The 19,196-nt window shown below is 38.3% G+C and overlaps 1 protein-coding gene across 1 annotated transcript in view; it reads right to left on the bottom strand.

The window, feature by feature from the left end:
• LOC112686626 overlaps positions 1-19,196 on the bottom strand; it is a 75,317-nt gene that overhangs the window by 2,621 nt on the left and 53,500 nt on the right. The window contains exons 3-9 of the mRNA XM_025559000.1: positions 11,671-12,773; positions 10,992-11,553; positions 7,349-8,783; positions 2,495-2,861; positions 1,929-2,051; positions 719-859; positions 517-618 (exon numbers count right to left, since the gene is read on the bottom strand). Of these exons, the coding sequence (XP_025414785.1) occupies positions 517-618; positions 719-859; positions 1,929-2,051; positions 2,495-2,861; positions 7,349-8,783; positions 10,992-11,553; positions 11,671-12,723 (3,783 nt within the window). The 5' untranslated portion in view covers positions 12,724-12,773. The remainder of the gene's footprint in view (positions 1-516; positions 619-718; positions 860-1,928; positions 2,052-2,494; positions 2,862-7,348; positions 8,784-10,991; positions 11,554-11,670; positions 12,774-19,196) is intronic.

The following is a 19,196-nucleotide window of genomic DNA, read 5'->3' as shown; positions in this document are numbered from 1 at the left end:
TGTCTATACAGGTGGTGTGAAAAGCGCATTGTTAGAAATATTGATGCTGTGTTTGCTACGAAAAAGTTTGTTCTTAAAATCGAATTCCGGAACAGTATATCAGCGAATAGGATTCGGCGCAACCCGGCGATAAGCATTGTAATCCAACGCTCGAAAATAATTATGATTGGTCGTCACAACTCGTGTTAGGCTCAAGACAGTTAAATGCGTTCCCGACACTGCGGTGTAACAGTTTTCCCGTGCTATAGATTTACACTGCAGACGTGTGTTCTGATGTCGGTGATTTACGATCAACAGCCCGATTATCCTGGTGGAATTCTACGTAAATTGCTCGTTTACGGCTTTACGATTTTCTTCGCGAAAATATTAGACATTTTCCGAGATAAAGAGATAAATAGTTTTTGCGCAGCAACAATCGAACGTATCGAAATATCGCTCACGCAATAACGATTAACAACGCGAACATAACGTGCATCGAAAGCCGACGATAGTGTGTAATAAATGATGGTGTTTTACCTTGCGGAACTTGATATCAGCCAGGTCCTCGCTATCCGGTCGTTTCCCGTTGATCGCGTAGATCTTCCGCCACAGTTTCGTGGAGCTGATGTCTTTGGCCAGCTGTGAAACCAACGGGAAAACGTTCGCGTAAGAATGACAATATAATATACGAAAAGGTAAAAAACGAAAAATACTAGCACAGGTACGTGTTTATACTCACCGAATTGATGTGTTCCAGGTGCAATTGTATTTTATGCCTCGCCTCGTTGAGCGTCTGCCTCGCTTCCAGATGGTGTTCGGGCGTGACTTTGTACAGACGGGCCAACAGCAACGGATACTTGGTCACGCGTTGCACGGGCACCTGCGGCGCGAATAAGGACAAACCATGTTAGCGTGTTAACGTGCGACGAAAAATTAATGTACGTCGACGCGTGCCCTCCTCCTTCCCCCGTCACCTCCCATCCAACCGGTGTTCGTCGTCGTCAGTGATGTATTTAGAAATTTCAGGATAGGGTAATTATTATTATTTATTAAAACCTCTATCAATTGCTAGATGTATTATATAAATACAACATTTAAATATTGTTTCAAAATCTATTGACGTGGTTATTTCAGCTTCAATTTCTAATACCGCTAAGACCGATCTCAGATCTTGTGCCATTGTAGACCGTAAATAGTTGTTTATTATTTTTAATGTGGAAAAAGAACGCTCTGCGCTACGATTTGTAGATGGTATACGCAACAGAATATATAAAGCTACTTCAATGTAGGGATAAACACTAGTAAAATCATGTTTTACTTATAAACTGTAGCATCTGAATTGCGGTAAGCTTCAATGATTTTTATACGGCTTTGAAATTGTATACACTCGTCTATAAAACATGTTGATAAATTATTTGGGTGAATTTTGTCAGTGTGTAAAGTACGAGATAAAAATTTTCCGCCCCTCTAAATCTTTAAAAATTTGTAGCTCTGGGCAACGGGGCCCATAGCCCCTATCTAAATACGCTCCTGGTCGTCGTCCGTTACGTCTTCAAAAATCATACGCACCTGCGACAGTTATGCACACTTGTGCAGCGTCTAAATCTGGCTCATATTTAGCAATTTATTGCCCTTAGGCAATGAAATAAAAAAAAGGAACACGTTAGGATTAGCAAATTTAAAACATCAAAATTAACCTCTCCGCTAAATACAGCCCTAGTTCACGGAAGAACTCATTGGTTTTTAGATTTGGAGTTTAACTGCGGTAGGGGCAAATATGAATCATATTTATTATATGAATTTTCAATGATTCCCGGTTACCTGCCACACAAACGGTTAATTTCGAAAAACGGAAAACTCGACGATTTTATAATAACGATGCAATTATTACACCACAGCGTTTACTACAGTGACTTTTTTATTTTTTTATTTACTATTACCCGACTCACCATAAGGAAACTGTTGAGGTTCATCCGGCGCAGTACGGCGTTTTCCATTTGCGACACCCGCAAGAATATTCGCAACAACTCTTTCTCCTTTTCCAGGTTTGCCAATAGCAGAGCGGCGTTACCCTTTTGCAAACAAAAAACACACAAATTCTCATAAGTCTGTATGACTCGTGGTAAGCATAAGACGGAAACATAATATGAACAAATTAAAATATTTCGATAAAAAAAAAATAAATAAAATTTAAGAATTTAGATTTCCGTGAAATATTTGCCGTACATTTTTATGTATTTTTAAAATAGAATAGTTTTCGCGTGCTGGTTTACTTTTCAGAATCAGGATAAGAAATGTGTTCAGTCCGTACAATAGTTCAATTTGACGGCAAAAAAATTTTCGGCGAAGCTAGTTACTTTATTTTTTTTTCATTTAAAATGGTCCCGAACCGTAACAATGATCGGTGTACGACTGGTTGCGTACTTTTCGTAAAAGCACTGCGTCATCGCACTCTGCTCATTGCTTCTAAACCGCGGTGTCGCGTGGTGGACGTACTGTGGATAGAAGTACATACCTGTCGGGTGCAGTACGACTGGAACGCGTGCAACATGGACGGCGAGGCTTCCAGGAACAGTCGACCGATGTTGACGGTCAGGAGGTCGTCATCGCCATGTTCCACGGCTATCTCGTACGCGTCGCGCAGCTTCAGCGACAGCGCAGCGCTGTGCTCCTTCAGCTCGGCCACGTTCAGGAACACGGAGGCCAGCTGGTCGGCGTTCAGCAGACCGGCCACCATCATGGGCCGGTAAAACTCCTCGGTGATGATGTCCAAGTCTCGGCCGTACTTCTCCTCCGTCTCTACGATCTCCGCTATGATCTCCCGGCGCTCGGCCCTACGCTTGTGACACTTGCGGCACACCAGCGGAGCGAACATGATGCCGCTGCGAACAACATGTTATCATCGTAAGCGTTTAACGAACCAGTACTCACGAAAAAAAAAAAAAAAGAAATCGCGGCAAAGTGTAGAGCTTGACTTATTTTAAAAACAGTTCTCGTTTCGAAAACAAATAGTTGCGGCGAACATTTGCCGCACGATAAAAACCGTTCACATTACTAACTTAATTGTGTAACAATTACGCATGTCATTCATTTAAATTAATAGCGATAGATAATTATGTACACGAATTTGAATAGGAGTTTTTGATTTTTCGTACATTATTGTGTAATAATAATGTACCATAAATCTAGTGTCAAACGAAAATATGATCATCATATCGGTTAGGGGGCTGTGGTCAATGTTTACGTGAATGAAAAAATGTTTAAAAATACTGGTCTGGATCATATCATCCAAAGCAGTTAGAACTGTGTCGAAAATATACATACTGCGCTCTAGCTCGAATAGACCGTTGTTCCCCAGACTCTTGTTTCAAAAAGTTATATCTCTGTTCCACTATTATCATATATTATATATTAAATAAGTTATATAACAGTTATAATGGTTACTATTACGAACAATAAAATTTAAGCCTTGTATCCACAGGCGTTGAATACAATATTAAATATGTAATCGATGGTATTTGTAACTGACAAACGTCATGCAACTCACAAGCAATATTATTTTCGTGAGTTGGGAAACGAAATCGATTTTAAATGTTCTAACACTAAGTACTGCAGTAAATAAATCAGAGAAAAGGAAAATTATGAACCTACACATGTTTGGAGTTAAAAAAAAAAAAAAATGAATAACGACTTTTACACGAAGAGAAAAATTCGATATAATATTTTCGATAATTTCAGATTTGTTGTAATGATTTATTAGAAAATACGAGTACATGAAAATAAGGCAGTCTCATATTTTCCTTACGCCCATCGCGGCTACCGATTGACCGATTATTGTTTTCGATTTCACAATTAGGCTACGTTCAGGCGGTGACTGTTCGATTCGATTTTTTCACGTATAGAATTTTATCGAATACGAGACAGCAATTCACACAGGCACAATATTCGATTCTTCACGTACGGATTTTGATGCATGGACATAGCACTAACGACAGTCAACACACAATTGTTATCATAGATTCACGTATTCCACTCATATTTTATTGGTATAGAAATGTTTATAAGAAACGTTTGGTACATCCTCTTTTAGAGAATGTTTCACGACGTGAAAAATTTTTTGAAAAATTTTACTTAAACCTGACTGAGAACAGAAATTTTATAATTATTTTCGTATGCCGATGGCTAATTTTGACAATCTATTATCAAGACTAGAAAAGGATTCTATTATGTTGAAATACTATCGTCTTCCATTTTAAAGAGCTTAACAATAATATGCGTTGAACATACGACTGAACGGATGAACGTAATGAACGAATTCGATGACATTTTGTTCGTGTGAACGACACAATATAAAGACAAACGCTACTTAAACACACATACGATAAAAATACATTCGAGATTTATCGAATCGTAGTGACAAGTTCGTACAGTATACGGAAAAAAATATTTCGCAAATATGAAATTTTCATGCTCGGGCTTCGTATGAACGTACAAATATAACATTCGCTGCCATTGCTCTTTTCGATAAAATCCCGTATACGGTATACGAGAAAAATATCGTCGTCTGAACGAGCCTTACGGTGTAAGTACGGTGTTTTGTAATGTTATCACCTGATAGGTTTTAGCAAGGTATACGGTGGAGTGCAGTTATGGTGTGTTTCAGTGGCGTAACTGGGAAAAAATCTAGGGGGGGCAATACAATATATTTATTATTACCAAAACCCTGACACCCCTCCCCCTCACCAGTTACAACATATTTTTATTGTATGTATTTTATACACTATATCTAATTATTTGATTTTACATAAGTCTTTTAACTCATTTCATGGTTTATATAAACATAAATTGTAGGTAGCATGTACTAGGTACCAATATTGTTAAATAATATCCATAAGAGTTCATTAATAAAAGGTGCTATTTGAATTGTTGGATTATCTTAAGAGGAGGGAGCAAAATTATATCTTTATCTCTCAAAAAATTGTCAGAGGAGGCACTTGCCTCCCCCCCCCTAATTACGCCACTGGTGTGTTTTATTTTTATCGAGATTACAGGAAAAATTATCTTAAAATTGTCCACGCTAAATTGTAGCGATAAATTAACATCAATTACACACACATAAAACTATAAAATATGAACTTTCATGCGGCGCCGATCGGCTAATCACAACAACAAAGTTGTACGTTGAAATGCTTCTAATTATTTAATTGCCGCACTTGATTATAATTTAACAGCATTAAATAAAAAATATTTTTAGATTAAAAAAAAATCCACGTGATACTCGAGTAATTAAAACAATTAATTTCTGGCCATTACCGAACGTCTTATCGAAGACCCGTTGTTGCGTGTGGTGGACGAGCGCAATACGATTGCAAGCACTTATTAGTCATCTACACATGACAACACGCATTCTGATTCGGATTTTTCGTGAATGTCACTCGTTGACCCGATTGCGCTGTGACGGTCCAAATGGTATACGTGTATCGAAAACTCGTTTATGAAAATGTCTATAATTGGTTTCATAAATTAACGGTCACGTATCATGTGTTGGATACGAACATATAACGATCAATGGTAATCTAAATGTTACTGAAAACAGGAAGTGTCGCAGATTTTGAATGCATAACGTCAGCTGTACGGCCGGCGTTGATGCTTTTATAGCGTTGTACAAGTTCAAAGTCGAAGGTCATGCTGAGAAAAAAAATCCAGAAACGCCAATATATATTGGTCTGCAATATTTGCATTACGTGTAGTCTCATTCAATGTGGTTTTCAATATTTTTTTTTACGCATCAACCGTTAAAATATATTTATAAGGTCTATGTACGGGGGCCCTTGTCTTGCAGCCCGTTCTGTTGTGTTATATGAAGACAACACGTTAAAAAACTGAACGTAAGCCTTTAGTCCGTTTAGACGTAGGTTAAGTAAGTTTACAATCGCGACTGGAATACGTAGAAACGACAACGCTTGTTCACGTAAATAGCATGTTTTTTGTGTGGATAGTCGTAGTATACATATATTATACTATATGTAGCTACAGTATTCGTTTTCCTTTTGTACAACTGTGTTTACATGTATATAAATATATAGATTGTGTTATTTTGCGTACCTTCTAATACATAATATTATGCCTACCAAGGACAACTCTACACAAACGCGCGTGCGCAGCACATACTTTCTCGGTGTTGCGTATACTGATCTGATGGTACATAATACATAATAATAGATTGGTATTCTAATAAAACGTATAAACGTGACTTTGCGAAAATGCCGTTCGGTTCGATTTCCTCCATACCCCCGCTCGTCGTGCACTCGGATATCGTTTTTTATACGGTTTGCGCGCATGTATATTGTATATTATACGGACGAGAAAGAGAGCCCGGAAAAACTATTATAATATGCGACTATTTACGTGCACCGCTAATATGGTAAGCCACCCGTTTACCCCGTACATGAATATAATATACGGCTGCTTAGACGATCGTCGAGCGATATTCCAGCGGGTGTATCGACGAGGAGAAACGTGATATTAATATGGAGAACAAATCATTATGGCTTCCGGTGTAAGGTGTGCGCTGAAGCGCGAACGAACACAAAATATTCTTTCGATAAGGGTTTATGTAAGGACTCGAAACGTAGACTAAAAGTCGAAAGACGTTATATCCGTAAAAAATATCGTATACGACATTTATTTCACAAAAGTAAACGTAGGACCGTGGGAAACAATTTTTTGGAAAGTTTTTTAGGTTTAATCGTTGTCCTTGCACCCTCCGCTCCTTCAAAGTAAAAGAATTGTTCGCAGAATGATATTTTTTTTTTTTGTCGTATAATCTGTCTTCGTGACGCGATGGACGAGAATCGCCAACTCTAAAGTCTGTACACTTCTGAGAGAGGATGAGGAGGACCGTTCAGGGAGTATTTATGAGGGAAACGGACATGCATGTCGGATACTGTTTTTCGAGAAGGGTTGTTGATGTATCCCGCGGACATATTGTTTTATCTGTGAAATCGATCATGTAATCATGGAAACGTGAGGCTCCGCACGGACGACCGAGTGCAATGGTGTGTGTTTATATAGAGCGCTGCTGGCAATCTAGTTTGTCGTACACGTGGACCGTGTAATTTCCAGTGGACGATAAAAAAAAAATAAAAATAAAACGTTTCGAACGAATGCGATCGTTACTGTTGGTTTTGTATATCACTACGACGATATGGTTACATTGGTGGCGGACGGTCTCTATAGAGCATCTAAAGAATTACATTTTTTTTTTTTCAACAGCCTATATTACGCTACATACGATAAGATACCGACACGTTGATGTCAGGGAGACGTTATGTAGTTTGGATTATCAAAAATCACTGTCGTCACTCACCTGTCGGTCGTTTGTACTTCGACTGGTTGATCGCAGTCCTCGCAACTGTGCTGCGTCTCGTGCTGCTGCTGCCACTTGCTGCGCGAACTCTGACTCGTCTCCGAACCGACTCCCGAATCGTTGCGCTCGATGTCCACCGTGGCTTTTTTGGCCACGTCCACTGTGGCCGACTGCAGCGTGGCCAAAGTTGCTACGCCGCCAACACTGCCACCGCCACCGCCGCCGCTGCCGTATTCCTCACCAGAGTCGTTGCACGTGCCGTTGGCCTCGGACTCGGACGCGCCGTGTTCATCGGCCACCACCACGAACTTGGGATGGCAGCTGGTGTCGTGCAGCGAGCCACACCGGCGTTTCGCGTCCACCAGGTAATTGATGATGTCGTACTTGGTGGCCCCCTCGAATATGGACCGGGACGGTAAGGTGGCCGGCTCGTGGTGGTCCACGCGGTCGGGCGGCGGGCACGAGGGCAACGGTGGCGGCGTGGGCGATTCCGATATCTCCTCGTAAATGGGCTCGGTGTCGTAGTGATTGTGCTGCGCCGGTGATACGCAACCGTTGCGGACGGCCGCGGATGAGCACGTTGACGAAAACGAGGACGACAGCGAGGACGCGGACGACGATGACGACGACGTGGCCGACGAGTACGACGCGTCCTCCTTGGCTGACGCGTAACACGACTCGGAACTGGACTCGGTGTCATCGGACGACGGTACGCGCTTCTCGATCTCCGACACTCTGTACGGGCTGACCAGCGACGTGGCTGCGGACCTGCGGCCGCACACGTGCGGCGTCACGTCCAACCGGGCCGCCTGCACCGGGTCGTAGTTCATCCGGATGAATTCGGACATCCGCGAGTCCGCGCGGTCCACGACCGTCACGTTGCTCCGGTAGTTGCCCACAGCCCTACCACCGCGACCCGCGCACTTTGTCGGCCCGATGCTGATGGTCACCTTGTTGTCTGACGACGCCGCGTACGCCGCGCCGCCCTCGCCGATAATCACCGACGTCTTCAATCCCGGACTCGAGTTGATCAATATGGACGTTTTCTGTTCCGGTTCCGCGGGATATCCCGCACGGTCGCCGGGCTCCTGGGATGGCGAAACTTGCACCACCGTCCTATTCTCGTCGTTGGCGCATCCACTGGCCGCGCCATCCGTTCTGCTTTCGTCGCGCAGAAACAGTTCGGTCACCGTTGGCGAGGACGGCGGCACTTGCGCCGGTACTGGTGGCGCGGGTGGTGGCGGTGGCGGAGGAGGTTCAGCCGGTCTGTCGAACGCGGCCCGGGTGTCCGGTCTGGCCTTGTGTCTTACGTGGATCCGCATCGTATCGTTGAACACCGTCACCTCGTCCGACCCCGACCCATTACCGGAATTTTGTCTGTCGCTCAGGCTCCGCTTCAGCTTCCGTTCGACGGCAGCCATGATCACATCAGTACCTAAAATACGCGTGAATATATTATACGTTTTGATATTAAATTACGAACCCTTAGTTATGAACTGGAAAACTTTACTTTATGAATTTTTTGATTTTACGTACTTTTTCGTAATAACATGAATCCGTATTTTTTATAAGTCACACATAGGCACCTAACTAGGGCAATCTTAAATTAAATCTTTAAAAAATTAATTTACAAATTTGTTTTACTAAGTATTAAAAACATTCTGAGCTTATGGTGTTTATGCATATTGAATAAATCTATTATGATAACTACTCGAAAATACAATTTATTAAGATATCGATTATTATATAACTTATATAGAGATATATTATTTTTTTATTACATTTTATAATCGTAGAATAGGTTATCTTAAAATAAAATATTGGATCTGCTTATAGTAGATATGATGTGAAATAAAAACTAGTGTTAAATAGTTTCTTCTATAGATTCTACAAGTTTCTCATATAAAACAAATTATGGAAATTGATACAAGGGTTCGTATGTTTTTGCCCCTCCCCTCCCACAACTGACTACATTCCTGGAAATACACAGTGAGAGGTTAAATACTTCTTTCCTTATAATTTTCGCAACTAAGGTACTGTATTGTAGGTAGTATTTCCGTGGTTATAATAAAAGGATGTGGAATCAAAAAACGGAAGAAAATATCCTGAGAAGTGTAATGACCAAAAATAAGATTACGTAGAGCTTCGCAGGAATTTTCGTTGATTTTGAGAAGGCAAGTCGAACCAGTGCATAACGTAAACTGACAAGGTCATAGCGGTGCACGAATCAACTTAAAAGTTGCAACGGATTTTTTCCGTTTTCGCTCGTTCACGATCGTCTTCGATACGGTTCGTAATTTCGTTCTGAACGACACGCAGTCGTACTAATGTGTTTTTTGTATTATAAACAAGTACTTAAAAAATATATACATGCGTGTAATGCGTGAATGATCTATACACGTGCCTGAGAAATCGCGGGAACCGTTGTTCCGGTTAATTCCTCACAAATTAAATCGCGTGATTTACGTGAATTATATTGTATGTACGATCAAAGAGTCTTCAGGCTTGTACCGCATAGCCACCAAGCTCCGTCCCCACGAATAACCCTCCCGTCCATCGTGGTAAGATGTCGTAACGCGTGCACGAATAATCGAAGGGAAACCTGTTTTTTAAACGATATCATCGTACGAGTCCGTGCTCAATGACACACTATCACGAGTTCTCCTCGCCTACACCACCGCTACTACCCGATGATCACTGTGTGGTCTGAGCATGAATCCCTTTCACCGACTTTGCTTGACTTGACTTGGCACTAATAGAAGAGCGCCCACGCGATCCAACCGTAAAACAATAGAAATTGCTTTTCATCGTCCAAATGCAAGACGGATCCGGTATTGTACGGATGGCTGTAGTGATTATAACTAGTGATATACTCGTATTATTTATAAATTATGACGCGAAATTCATATGCTACACTTTAAATAGGCACGTGAATCCGAATGATGGTAAAATACGTATAGGAAAAGGGATAGGGTTCGTTTATATAATATAATTTATATATATATAGACGTGCGCACGTGAAGTGCCGGTTGTGGTCGGTCACCCCCCAAAATGTTGTCAATGGACCTTTCAATTTAATTCTAAGAGTTAGGGATATTTATTTTAACTGATGTTGCTCAAATTAAATGTAATTTATTCTAAAATACTCAGTAAAAAAATAATTGGTTCGTAATATAAGAAAAAGCTAAAATTTCTTAATGTTCATATAAAAATGTTCTTGTTGTAATATAGCAGCTACAATTTATTACAAGAGCACAAATTATAAATGATTGAAGCTAACAGAAAAAAATATACGAGATTCTCCGAAAAAATATTCTTTGGGGCTAATAAACCACAATATTAAATAAAAAATTAAAAATATGTTTATTTAATTATTTATATATTATAATTTATTAAATGTACCTACACGTTTTGTTAACACATGTTAAGATGGGGCCCAAAAGTATTGTAAGCACCCTCTAAAATATGTCTACGCACGCCCATATAATCAATGAAATACTAGTATGTAATTTTAATGTGATGTGGTGTATACCGTTAAAAATATCATCATTATTAACTATACGGTGTACGTCCCCCTACGGTTCGGTGTTCGATATTTTTTTCTCGATATCATGTCAAAGACTATTTCGATCGATAAACTTACCGATTGAATCTTTTCGGTTGTCTTGTTGCTGTTGTTTAGTCGACGGCGTCATCGTCATCTTCGAAATCGGTGACGTTGATATTGTGTTTTCAATACAAATTTCCGGTACCGGTTCCGGCGGCCCATTGTTTGATTTCTCGTTGACATCAGATACAATGTCGAATTGCACTTGTTTTTTGGTCTTCTTTTGCATCCCGTTACACGTTGGAGCTGCGGGCAAAGCGACCGGAGTCCGAGACCTGACCGGACTCAAATCGTCCGTGGTCAAGGATGTGGGCTTCTTCAAAATGGATTTGATCTCAGCAAGTACGGGCGTCATACCGGTGGTCAATGAATGCGATCGCTTGGTCGGGCCGGATGCACCGACGCCGGACAAGGGCTTACACCGGCGCCGCGGAGGTCTGACTGGAGATTGATCTTGCATGTTGTTGGTGTTTTTGATGGTAGCGGTGGTGGTGGTGGTGGTATTCGGCAACGTATCCGAAGCCGACCCATCGTCGTACCATACCGAGGACGAGTTTTTTCGGTTGGTCGTATTTTTGCCGTCCTTTAACAGCCGAACCTGCAATCACGTATAAAAACGGCAAATATATCATTATCGCGTTGGATACACTACAGATACACTAAACCGATCAAGGGTTAGGAATAGAAAACAATTAACTACTTGAGCTAAGCTTACCGTGTGTCCGGCGATATTGACGCCACTGTTGGTCGTCCAGTCCGCGGCCGCGGTCTTTTTGACCGAACCGTTTGAAGAGAACGAGCCAAATCCGCCCACGTTCGTACTCTTGCTCTTTGTAAACACGACGGTGTCCTGTATCCGATTCATGAACTTGTCTTTGAGCGATAACCTTCTGGGGCGGCCATCATCCTGGTCGTCGTCGACGTCGTCGTCGTCGAAATCTTCGTCGTCGGGCTGCCGCAACAAGTCGTACGGGTTGACGTTGCACTCAAGAATCGAACGACGCGAAGACAACATCATGAGGTTCGCGCTTCCACCGACCGTGTCGTCGTAGTCGGGCGACGGTGTGCGCGGCGAACTGCTCCGGTTCCGTTTCCGGTCGAGTTTTCCGGCCGCCGCCGTCGCACCCGCCATACGATTCTTACGGACGCGTTCGTACGGGTCCTCGGCCACCGCGATCGGTGCCGTGTTGGCCGCCATGGCTGCAGCCGCAGCGGCGGCGGCCACGGCTGCGGCGGCGGCCGCCGGGCCGAAGTGCTCGCGGCCCAGAAACGTGCTGCGCGCCTTATTCCGGACACCGTCACCGCGGCCGTGACCCACCGTGCCGCCAGCGTCACGCTCGTAAAGCCAACCGTCGGCGTACCGCATCGACTTGGACAACGCGCTGCCGGCCGAAACGCTGTTGTACTTGGTCGCGTGATGCGGCCGGTACCCGTTGCGGTAATGACGGTGACGGAGCGAGTGGTCACCGTCGGCACCGGCCATCGCCGGGCCCGGCGACGTTGCCATCACCGCAGTCGCCGGTTGTTGGAAGCGTTCGAGCATTGCCACGGACGCGGCCATCGTCGTGTCACCGTCGTCGTCGTAGAAAACCGACTGACCGGTAGCGCGCGCACGTCTCACGTCGGCACCGCCGCTGCCGCGGCCGCCGCCGCCACCGAAATCAGTGCGGCGGCATTGGACTATCGCCGTCGCCGCCGTCGTTGTCACCGGTCGTCTGTCCTGCACTGATGTGATCGAATGTTGTCGCCGCAGTTGGTTGTTGTTCATCTGCACCAATCTGTCGGCCCACGGTGGTTATCATCTTACGGGATACCGACCTGAACACGCAATTTTATTGTTAGTTAGTTTTTCATCAATATTACGTTGTTTAACATTTTTAAAATTCTATACTTTTAAACCATTTGTCTAGACATCACGGAAGACTTGGTAGAGAAATAATAAACAAATATGTTCTATTAACGGAAATTAATTCTAATTCATAATATATCATCATGCCTACGGTTAAATTAATTTACGGTTTAAGTAATTTAAAGTCAATGATATATATAATACAATTATATTTAATATAACCTTTATAACTACTAACATGATTAGTACACGATTCCCTAGACCTATCAAAAACAATGGAAGAGATGATGAATTACTCTATAACCATATGTACCCCTAAAAATAAATCTTAGCCTTTTTCACTTAATAAATAGAACCATTTCTATTCGAGATCAAGTTTTTTCTTTTCAGAATAAATATATTGGACTCATATCTTATTTTACTCTTTCGTTGATTATATTAAATAATGTCGTGTCAATCAGAATACAGTTTATTGATATACCTAATCCGAAAATGTTAGTATTATCGCTATTGTTATTTTTACAAGTTGATTAAAAAAAATAACGTCATACGAGTGGTTTTACATAATAACATTTTATACGGTGGTTAATATAGTAAATAATATAAGAACGGTACATTATTTTAGATTCAGTAATTTTAATAAGAATTCGAAAATCTGTTAATTTTTTACTGAGATATTTTATGTGCCTCTTTAATTAAATGTATATCCTCTATAACGTTGTGTTAAAACCTAATATTATAATATACACTATGTTAGTAAATGTTTTTCTAAGACGTGTAAAAAAAATTCTACCAAACGTAATGAAATACCGTAGAGTTCGAATATAATAATTATATTGTTCGCAAACAACGTTATTATTATTTTTAATCGTATATAGATATGATGAAAAAAAATCACTAAAAATGAATGGAAAGATATATTTTCAGATATTGGCAATAATATAAACATGTTATTTTTACTACAATGATGAAGTCGAAAAATACGTAGAACTATGGCGTACGATAATCGAACGGATCCTGACAGATATTAACTAAAGCTATTATACCTTTTAGCTTTTTTTCGCGTATAACGTGTCGGTCGTGCGCATATACCGTCTTTGGTAATAGAAACTATGACACACGGGCGCATAATATAATCGAATAAAACAAATGTGTTGGAAGTTTTTCGCGGATTACAAAATGACGTTACATTTGAACTATTATATCGAACAAAAAACGATCGATGATGCGATGAGCGGATACGTATACATAATCTCTTGCAATCCATCAATTTGCCACGTGGTGTTAGCACCGCGGTTTCCTAACGTTGTAGTTCAAAACGTGATATCGTGTTCCAATGGGACGCAAAAGATTTGTGAGATTTGGCACGCTTTAAAATTCTCTGTAACATTTATAAGTGGATCCAGTGAAATAATACATTATAATACATTAATACGTCGTAAATGCGATACACTATATACATATATTCTAAATCGTGTACGTAACATATGTACGAGAATATGAATAATAATAAATTTTGTTTATACCGGCGACGAAACGACTAAAATTTGTTTGTAACGCGTATGGAAAGAAAGTGATAAATGGCATTATTCCAATGTTTATCGCATATTATAATATTATATAAACTATATTGTAATAGGTATTTGATTTTTTGTAGACTCAAGATGTGGTCACATGTAAAAAATGCGGTGGATTCATCTCCTACGACAAAATAAAAAATATAACGAGCACGTGAGCTTTTAATCCACTCATTAACTCATTATAGTACCACAGATTATATTATATTATATTAGTTTAATATAATCTGTGATAGTACTATGTAGAATCTACATTGTAAATTACGTGCATATTTCGAACTGGCCAGGCGCAACGGTTATCACTAAGGACAAAATATGCACAAAAAATCCTCAAAATATGCTTCTAAAAATGCTGTAATATGCTATAAAATATGTATTTATTTTTAAATATGTACTTAAATATTCACTTAAAATGTTGTTTAAAATTATGTACAAATATATGAAATGAATCATAAATGTAAAAATAAGTATTAATTAATACGGTATTAAAAAAAAATATAAAAAAGCTTTTAAAATATTTTGTCGTCAAGTCAATACATGAATTCTAAATTATTTATCCATATATATATATCTGTTGTATATGACTATAATATGAGGTATGAGTATGTAATCTTATCTTTAGAAATAAATGACCGGTCACCAAGGCCGTAACTGGGAGGGTCCAGGGATCAGGACCCCCTCCCCCCGAAATTCCTATTTCCTCCTCTGATCACAAGTACAGTTATACTTGTACAGTACAACTTACGCATAAGTTATAACTTATACAAGTACAGGTAATAGAAAAAAGTTATTTTTTTTTACTTTTAGATCAGTCAAAGATATGTTTACTTTTTTTTCTCTCCACGCCGAAATCGTACATATTGTTGTAATGTAGGTGAATCGTTCCGAATCAATATTGGGCCCAAAGCGCTCTTGTAACGTTAAACAATTCATGACAAAAAACATTTTAGCACTGATCGAAATATATAAATCATGTATTAAGGAAAGTTCCAGTCGCTCATCAAAAATCGCGTAACAATTTTATGATACGTTGCTCATTACTATATTGATTAAGTAATTTGTATCTGATAAAAGGATTTAACGTACAGATTGATTAATAAGTACAGCCTGTGATTACATAACGCATTAGAAACGTATATTTTTATTGACGACTTTCTTTCGTGAACTTTAGCGCAACACTGTAGACTCAAGCGATTCAAATATACATAATTAATCAGAAAAAACCCAATATTATTGATATTTCCTATTCAGATTTATATTTATATAATTCTCATTTGAACTCGAGTTTTTTTCCTTTTGTGTTTCAAATAATCAATACTTTATCGTACCGATACCTCCATACGAACGTATATCCCCCCCCCCGCACCCATAAATTTGTTCTTATTCAATATGTAGGTAATTGTAATGCCTGTAGCGTTGAATTTTTTTTTTTTAAATATGTTGAAACATTTCAATTTATATGCTGTCATTTCTGTTAATGATTAAGTATTTAATTTAATTTTTATTATTGAGTGTACAATATTAAAATAACTAGTTTTTCATTTCAAAACAGTTTACCGTCATTACAGTAGATGTGGTAACCACACCTTGTATTGTTAATTGCCAGCTTTATTTTTAAAAAGCTCCGAGTATTATATTATGCAATGTTATTATTTTTATAATGAATCGTTTGTAAAAATATTACTAAACGAGGATAATAATGCTGTAAATTGCTTTTCGAAAATATTAATTCCTAAATTTTTTAAAAAATAAAAAATGTAATAAGTAAAATATAATAATCCATTTGTAGAACTTTTATAGATTCGAGTTAAAAAATACAATAAACGTACATTATACGCGTCTCATGTTGAGTAAAGAGACCAAATATTTTAAAAACGATTAACTATGCTGAGACTTGTTGTAAAACTATTCATGTTAATAAAGAGAAATTTATACTAATCATCTCCTCAAACCACAACTTGTGGGGTACAACGTGGATATTAACCATGTTGGTATCCGAAATGATTAAATTTACTTTGAAATGGTGTAAAAACAGTTCATACGATAGACTGTGGACTACATTATTCTTCCATGTTCTCAGTATATTGCATTACATGATTACAAATAGAAACATATTTTCTCAAGAAACTGAAGAAAAACAACAGAAATATTCGACCGTTTCAGTTTAATTTGAGTTCATTATATTTTAAATATATGTTGCATAGATTATCATGTATATTCGCATTTAGTGTCAAAATTAAAAAGATTACCGTGTAGAATTAATAACTTCGCTAGCTATACAATTTAATTAAAAACACTGATTTTAAGTATAAAATTTTTTAGTTTCTATCAGTAAGATCACAAAATGTATTATTTAAAACATTTAATGTATTAAACGATTTGTTGATTTACATTTTTTTATTTTTTATTCATTAAAAATTAAATAAAGTCAAGTTCATTTTTCCCAAGTATCAATTTATATTTAACCCCATGTGCAATTCACCATATAGAATATTAAAAAAATGTAGGATTCGGTCGGTGTTATCTACTAAAAAACCGAAATCAGGTCTTAAATAGTTTCTTGGCCGCAGACACTGTAGGTTAAACAAAATAGTGGTTTGATATTATAATATTTCTCAATAAAACCGCCATATTTTCCACTGTGTGTTTTACCACGTATTGTACAATGTATTACGTTTGTAGTACAGCGAATAAAATATGCGTTTGGATTAACAAACAACATTTTCTTCACTATTTTATTATTCGGTCAACTAATCAAAAGACATCGTTGTGTTACACCATAACATAATTCTGTTTCATTTCAAATCCACAGTGCAGAGGTGTTTACAGCTGAGTGGAGACCAAATGATTCTTAACTACTCAGATAGTTTGTAATTTAACGCACAATTCATCATACCCCGGCGCTTATAATGCATAGAACTAGTGTCATGAAAATACGCTGATATCATAATTATTGTTGCTTATCGAACAAAGTTAATCTAGCCGTAGAAGGACAGAAAAACTGAATTATTACCGTTCTCATATAAAAATGTATAATTATATTTGATCATAATCGACGTATATAAATATGCAAAATATAAACAAAATCGTGTAGAGATTTAAATAAACGAGATTACGTATTTCACTATATTTCTGTACCGATGCTGACATGCACTTCTACGGCGTAGAGAAATTTCTGTATCTTTCAATGTTTCAACATAATACAGTTATAATCTTCAATCGATTTGAGCAGCATGGGCGAATGTACAGTTTGACATACATAAACTTATCGCAAAAATAAATTATCATCCAACAAAGTGACGTTTAGTTGATGTTACCTTTTTGATAAATTGATTTGTTGACTCATGAATATGTATTGGCGCTTGTGTAGATAATGCATAACCAATTTGATTTAATTCCTCCATATGTCAACCAGAATTTTCGCCGTCAAATCAAGCTGTGGGCGATCGGTGATTTGCGATCGAAATATGCACACAGAACTATTCCAACGCATACTGCATATAAGATGACCCATGTCTACTAATGAGTACTAATATAAAAACGACGGATTTTTTCATCGTTCACTCAGAAATACGATAAGTCTCGTAACAACGTGCTCTCACTATGACCATATAACTCGTTACTGTGATTGAAATATGAAATGGTTTTTAACGAAAGTTAAACAAGCCAAATGCACGTGGAACTGCGTGTGCAATATTTAATATACGTTTGATTAAACATTTCCTGTATATAGGCATATACCTTGCTTAATGCGGTTGTTAATATATATTCCTGTATGAAATTAAAATATTACAAGACTGTATAATATTAATAAATTCAGTAGCGAATGGTGCGGAGAGAAAAATCAATTAAACCGCATTAGTAATGACAAAAAAAAAAGTACAACACCCATGAATTAATAATCACTGTTTTGTAGTTTTCTTTTTAAATATTTATTTTATTTTATTTTTAGACAGGTTAGCTTACGAAACTTTATAATAAGTTTTATTTGACGAGCGTATGATTTATAACCATTGTTTAATTATCTTATAATGAGACATAGAGAGTTTAACAAATGTTAGCAATGTATATAAATTATTCAAGAATTACATAAAATGTATCTGAACATAAAATACATTATCAGTATGGATTTATAACACGCATAATTAAGGTTGCCAGGTTTTTAAATCCTTAAACCGGGATATCATATTGAATGACCTTTTTTTTTTTTTTTTTGACGCAACGTTCATACGAAAACAAAAATTAGTATATCGTTTTGTAATTTAAATATTTATTAGTTAATATGAAAATACATTACTATTGTATATGACTATAATATAATGATATAATGTACATTATTGTTCTATGTTTTATTATTAAATAATACAACATTAAATGTAACATTCTTTCAGCTTCTATTAACCGGGGACAAACCGAATGAACACGCCTTTAAAACCGGGACTGGCCCGATTAAACCGGGACGAATAGTAAACCTACGCATAATAATATTATCTTATGAAACAACCGATGATAGTCGCATGCGTTGTACATGTGCGTCAAACTCAGAAAATCGGAAGACATTGTAAAACTATCGGCCTTGACTTTCGACAGATTTGCGATTTGGGGGGAGGATGAATTTATTTTGACACTTGACATTTGAGAAAGTCCTCGAGGTTTATTCAAATCCTCGTGTACCAAATATAACCCCACGTGTGTGACGAAAACACTGAAAATTAAACAGAAATATGACGTGTATGCGATATAAGTTAATGAAGTTAAAAAATGCATCGACGGAATGATATTAATCTGACATTCTGATGACAAAACGGCTATGAT

This window comes from Sipha flava, unplaced genomic scaffold (assembly GCF_003268045.1).
Source record: "Sipha flava isolate LNK unplaced genomic scaffold, YSA_version1 319_pilon_pilon, whole genome shotgun sequence".
Lineage (NCBI taxonomy): Eukaryota > Metazoa > Arthropoda > Insecta > Hemiptera > Aphididae > Sipha > Sipha flava.
This window is presented reverse-complemented; position numbering and strand designations above follow the sequence as displayed.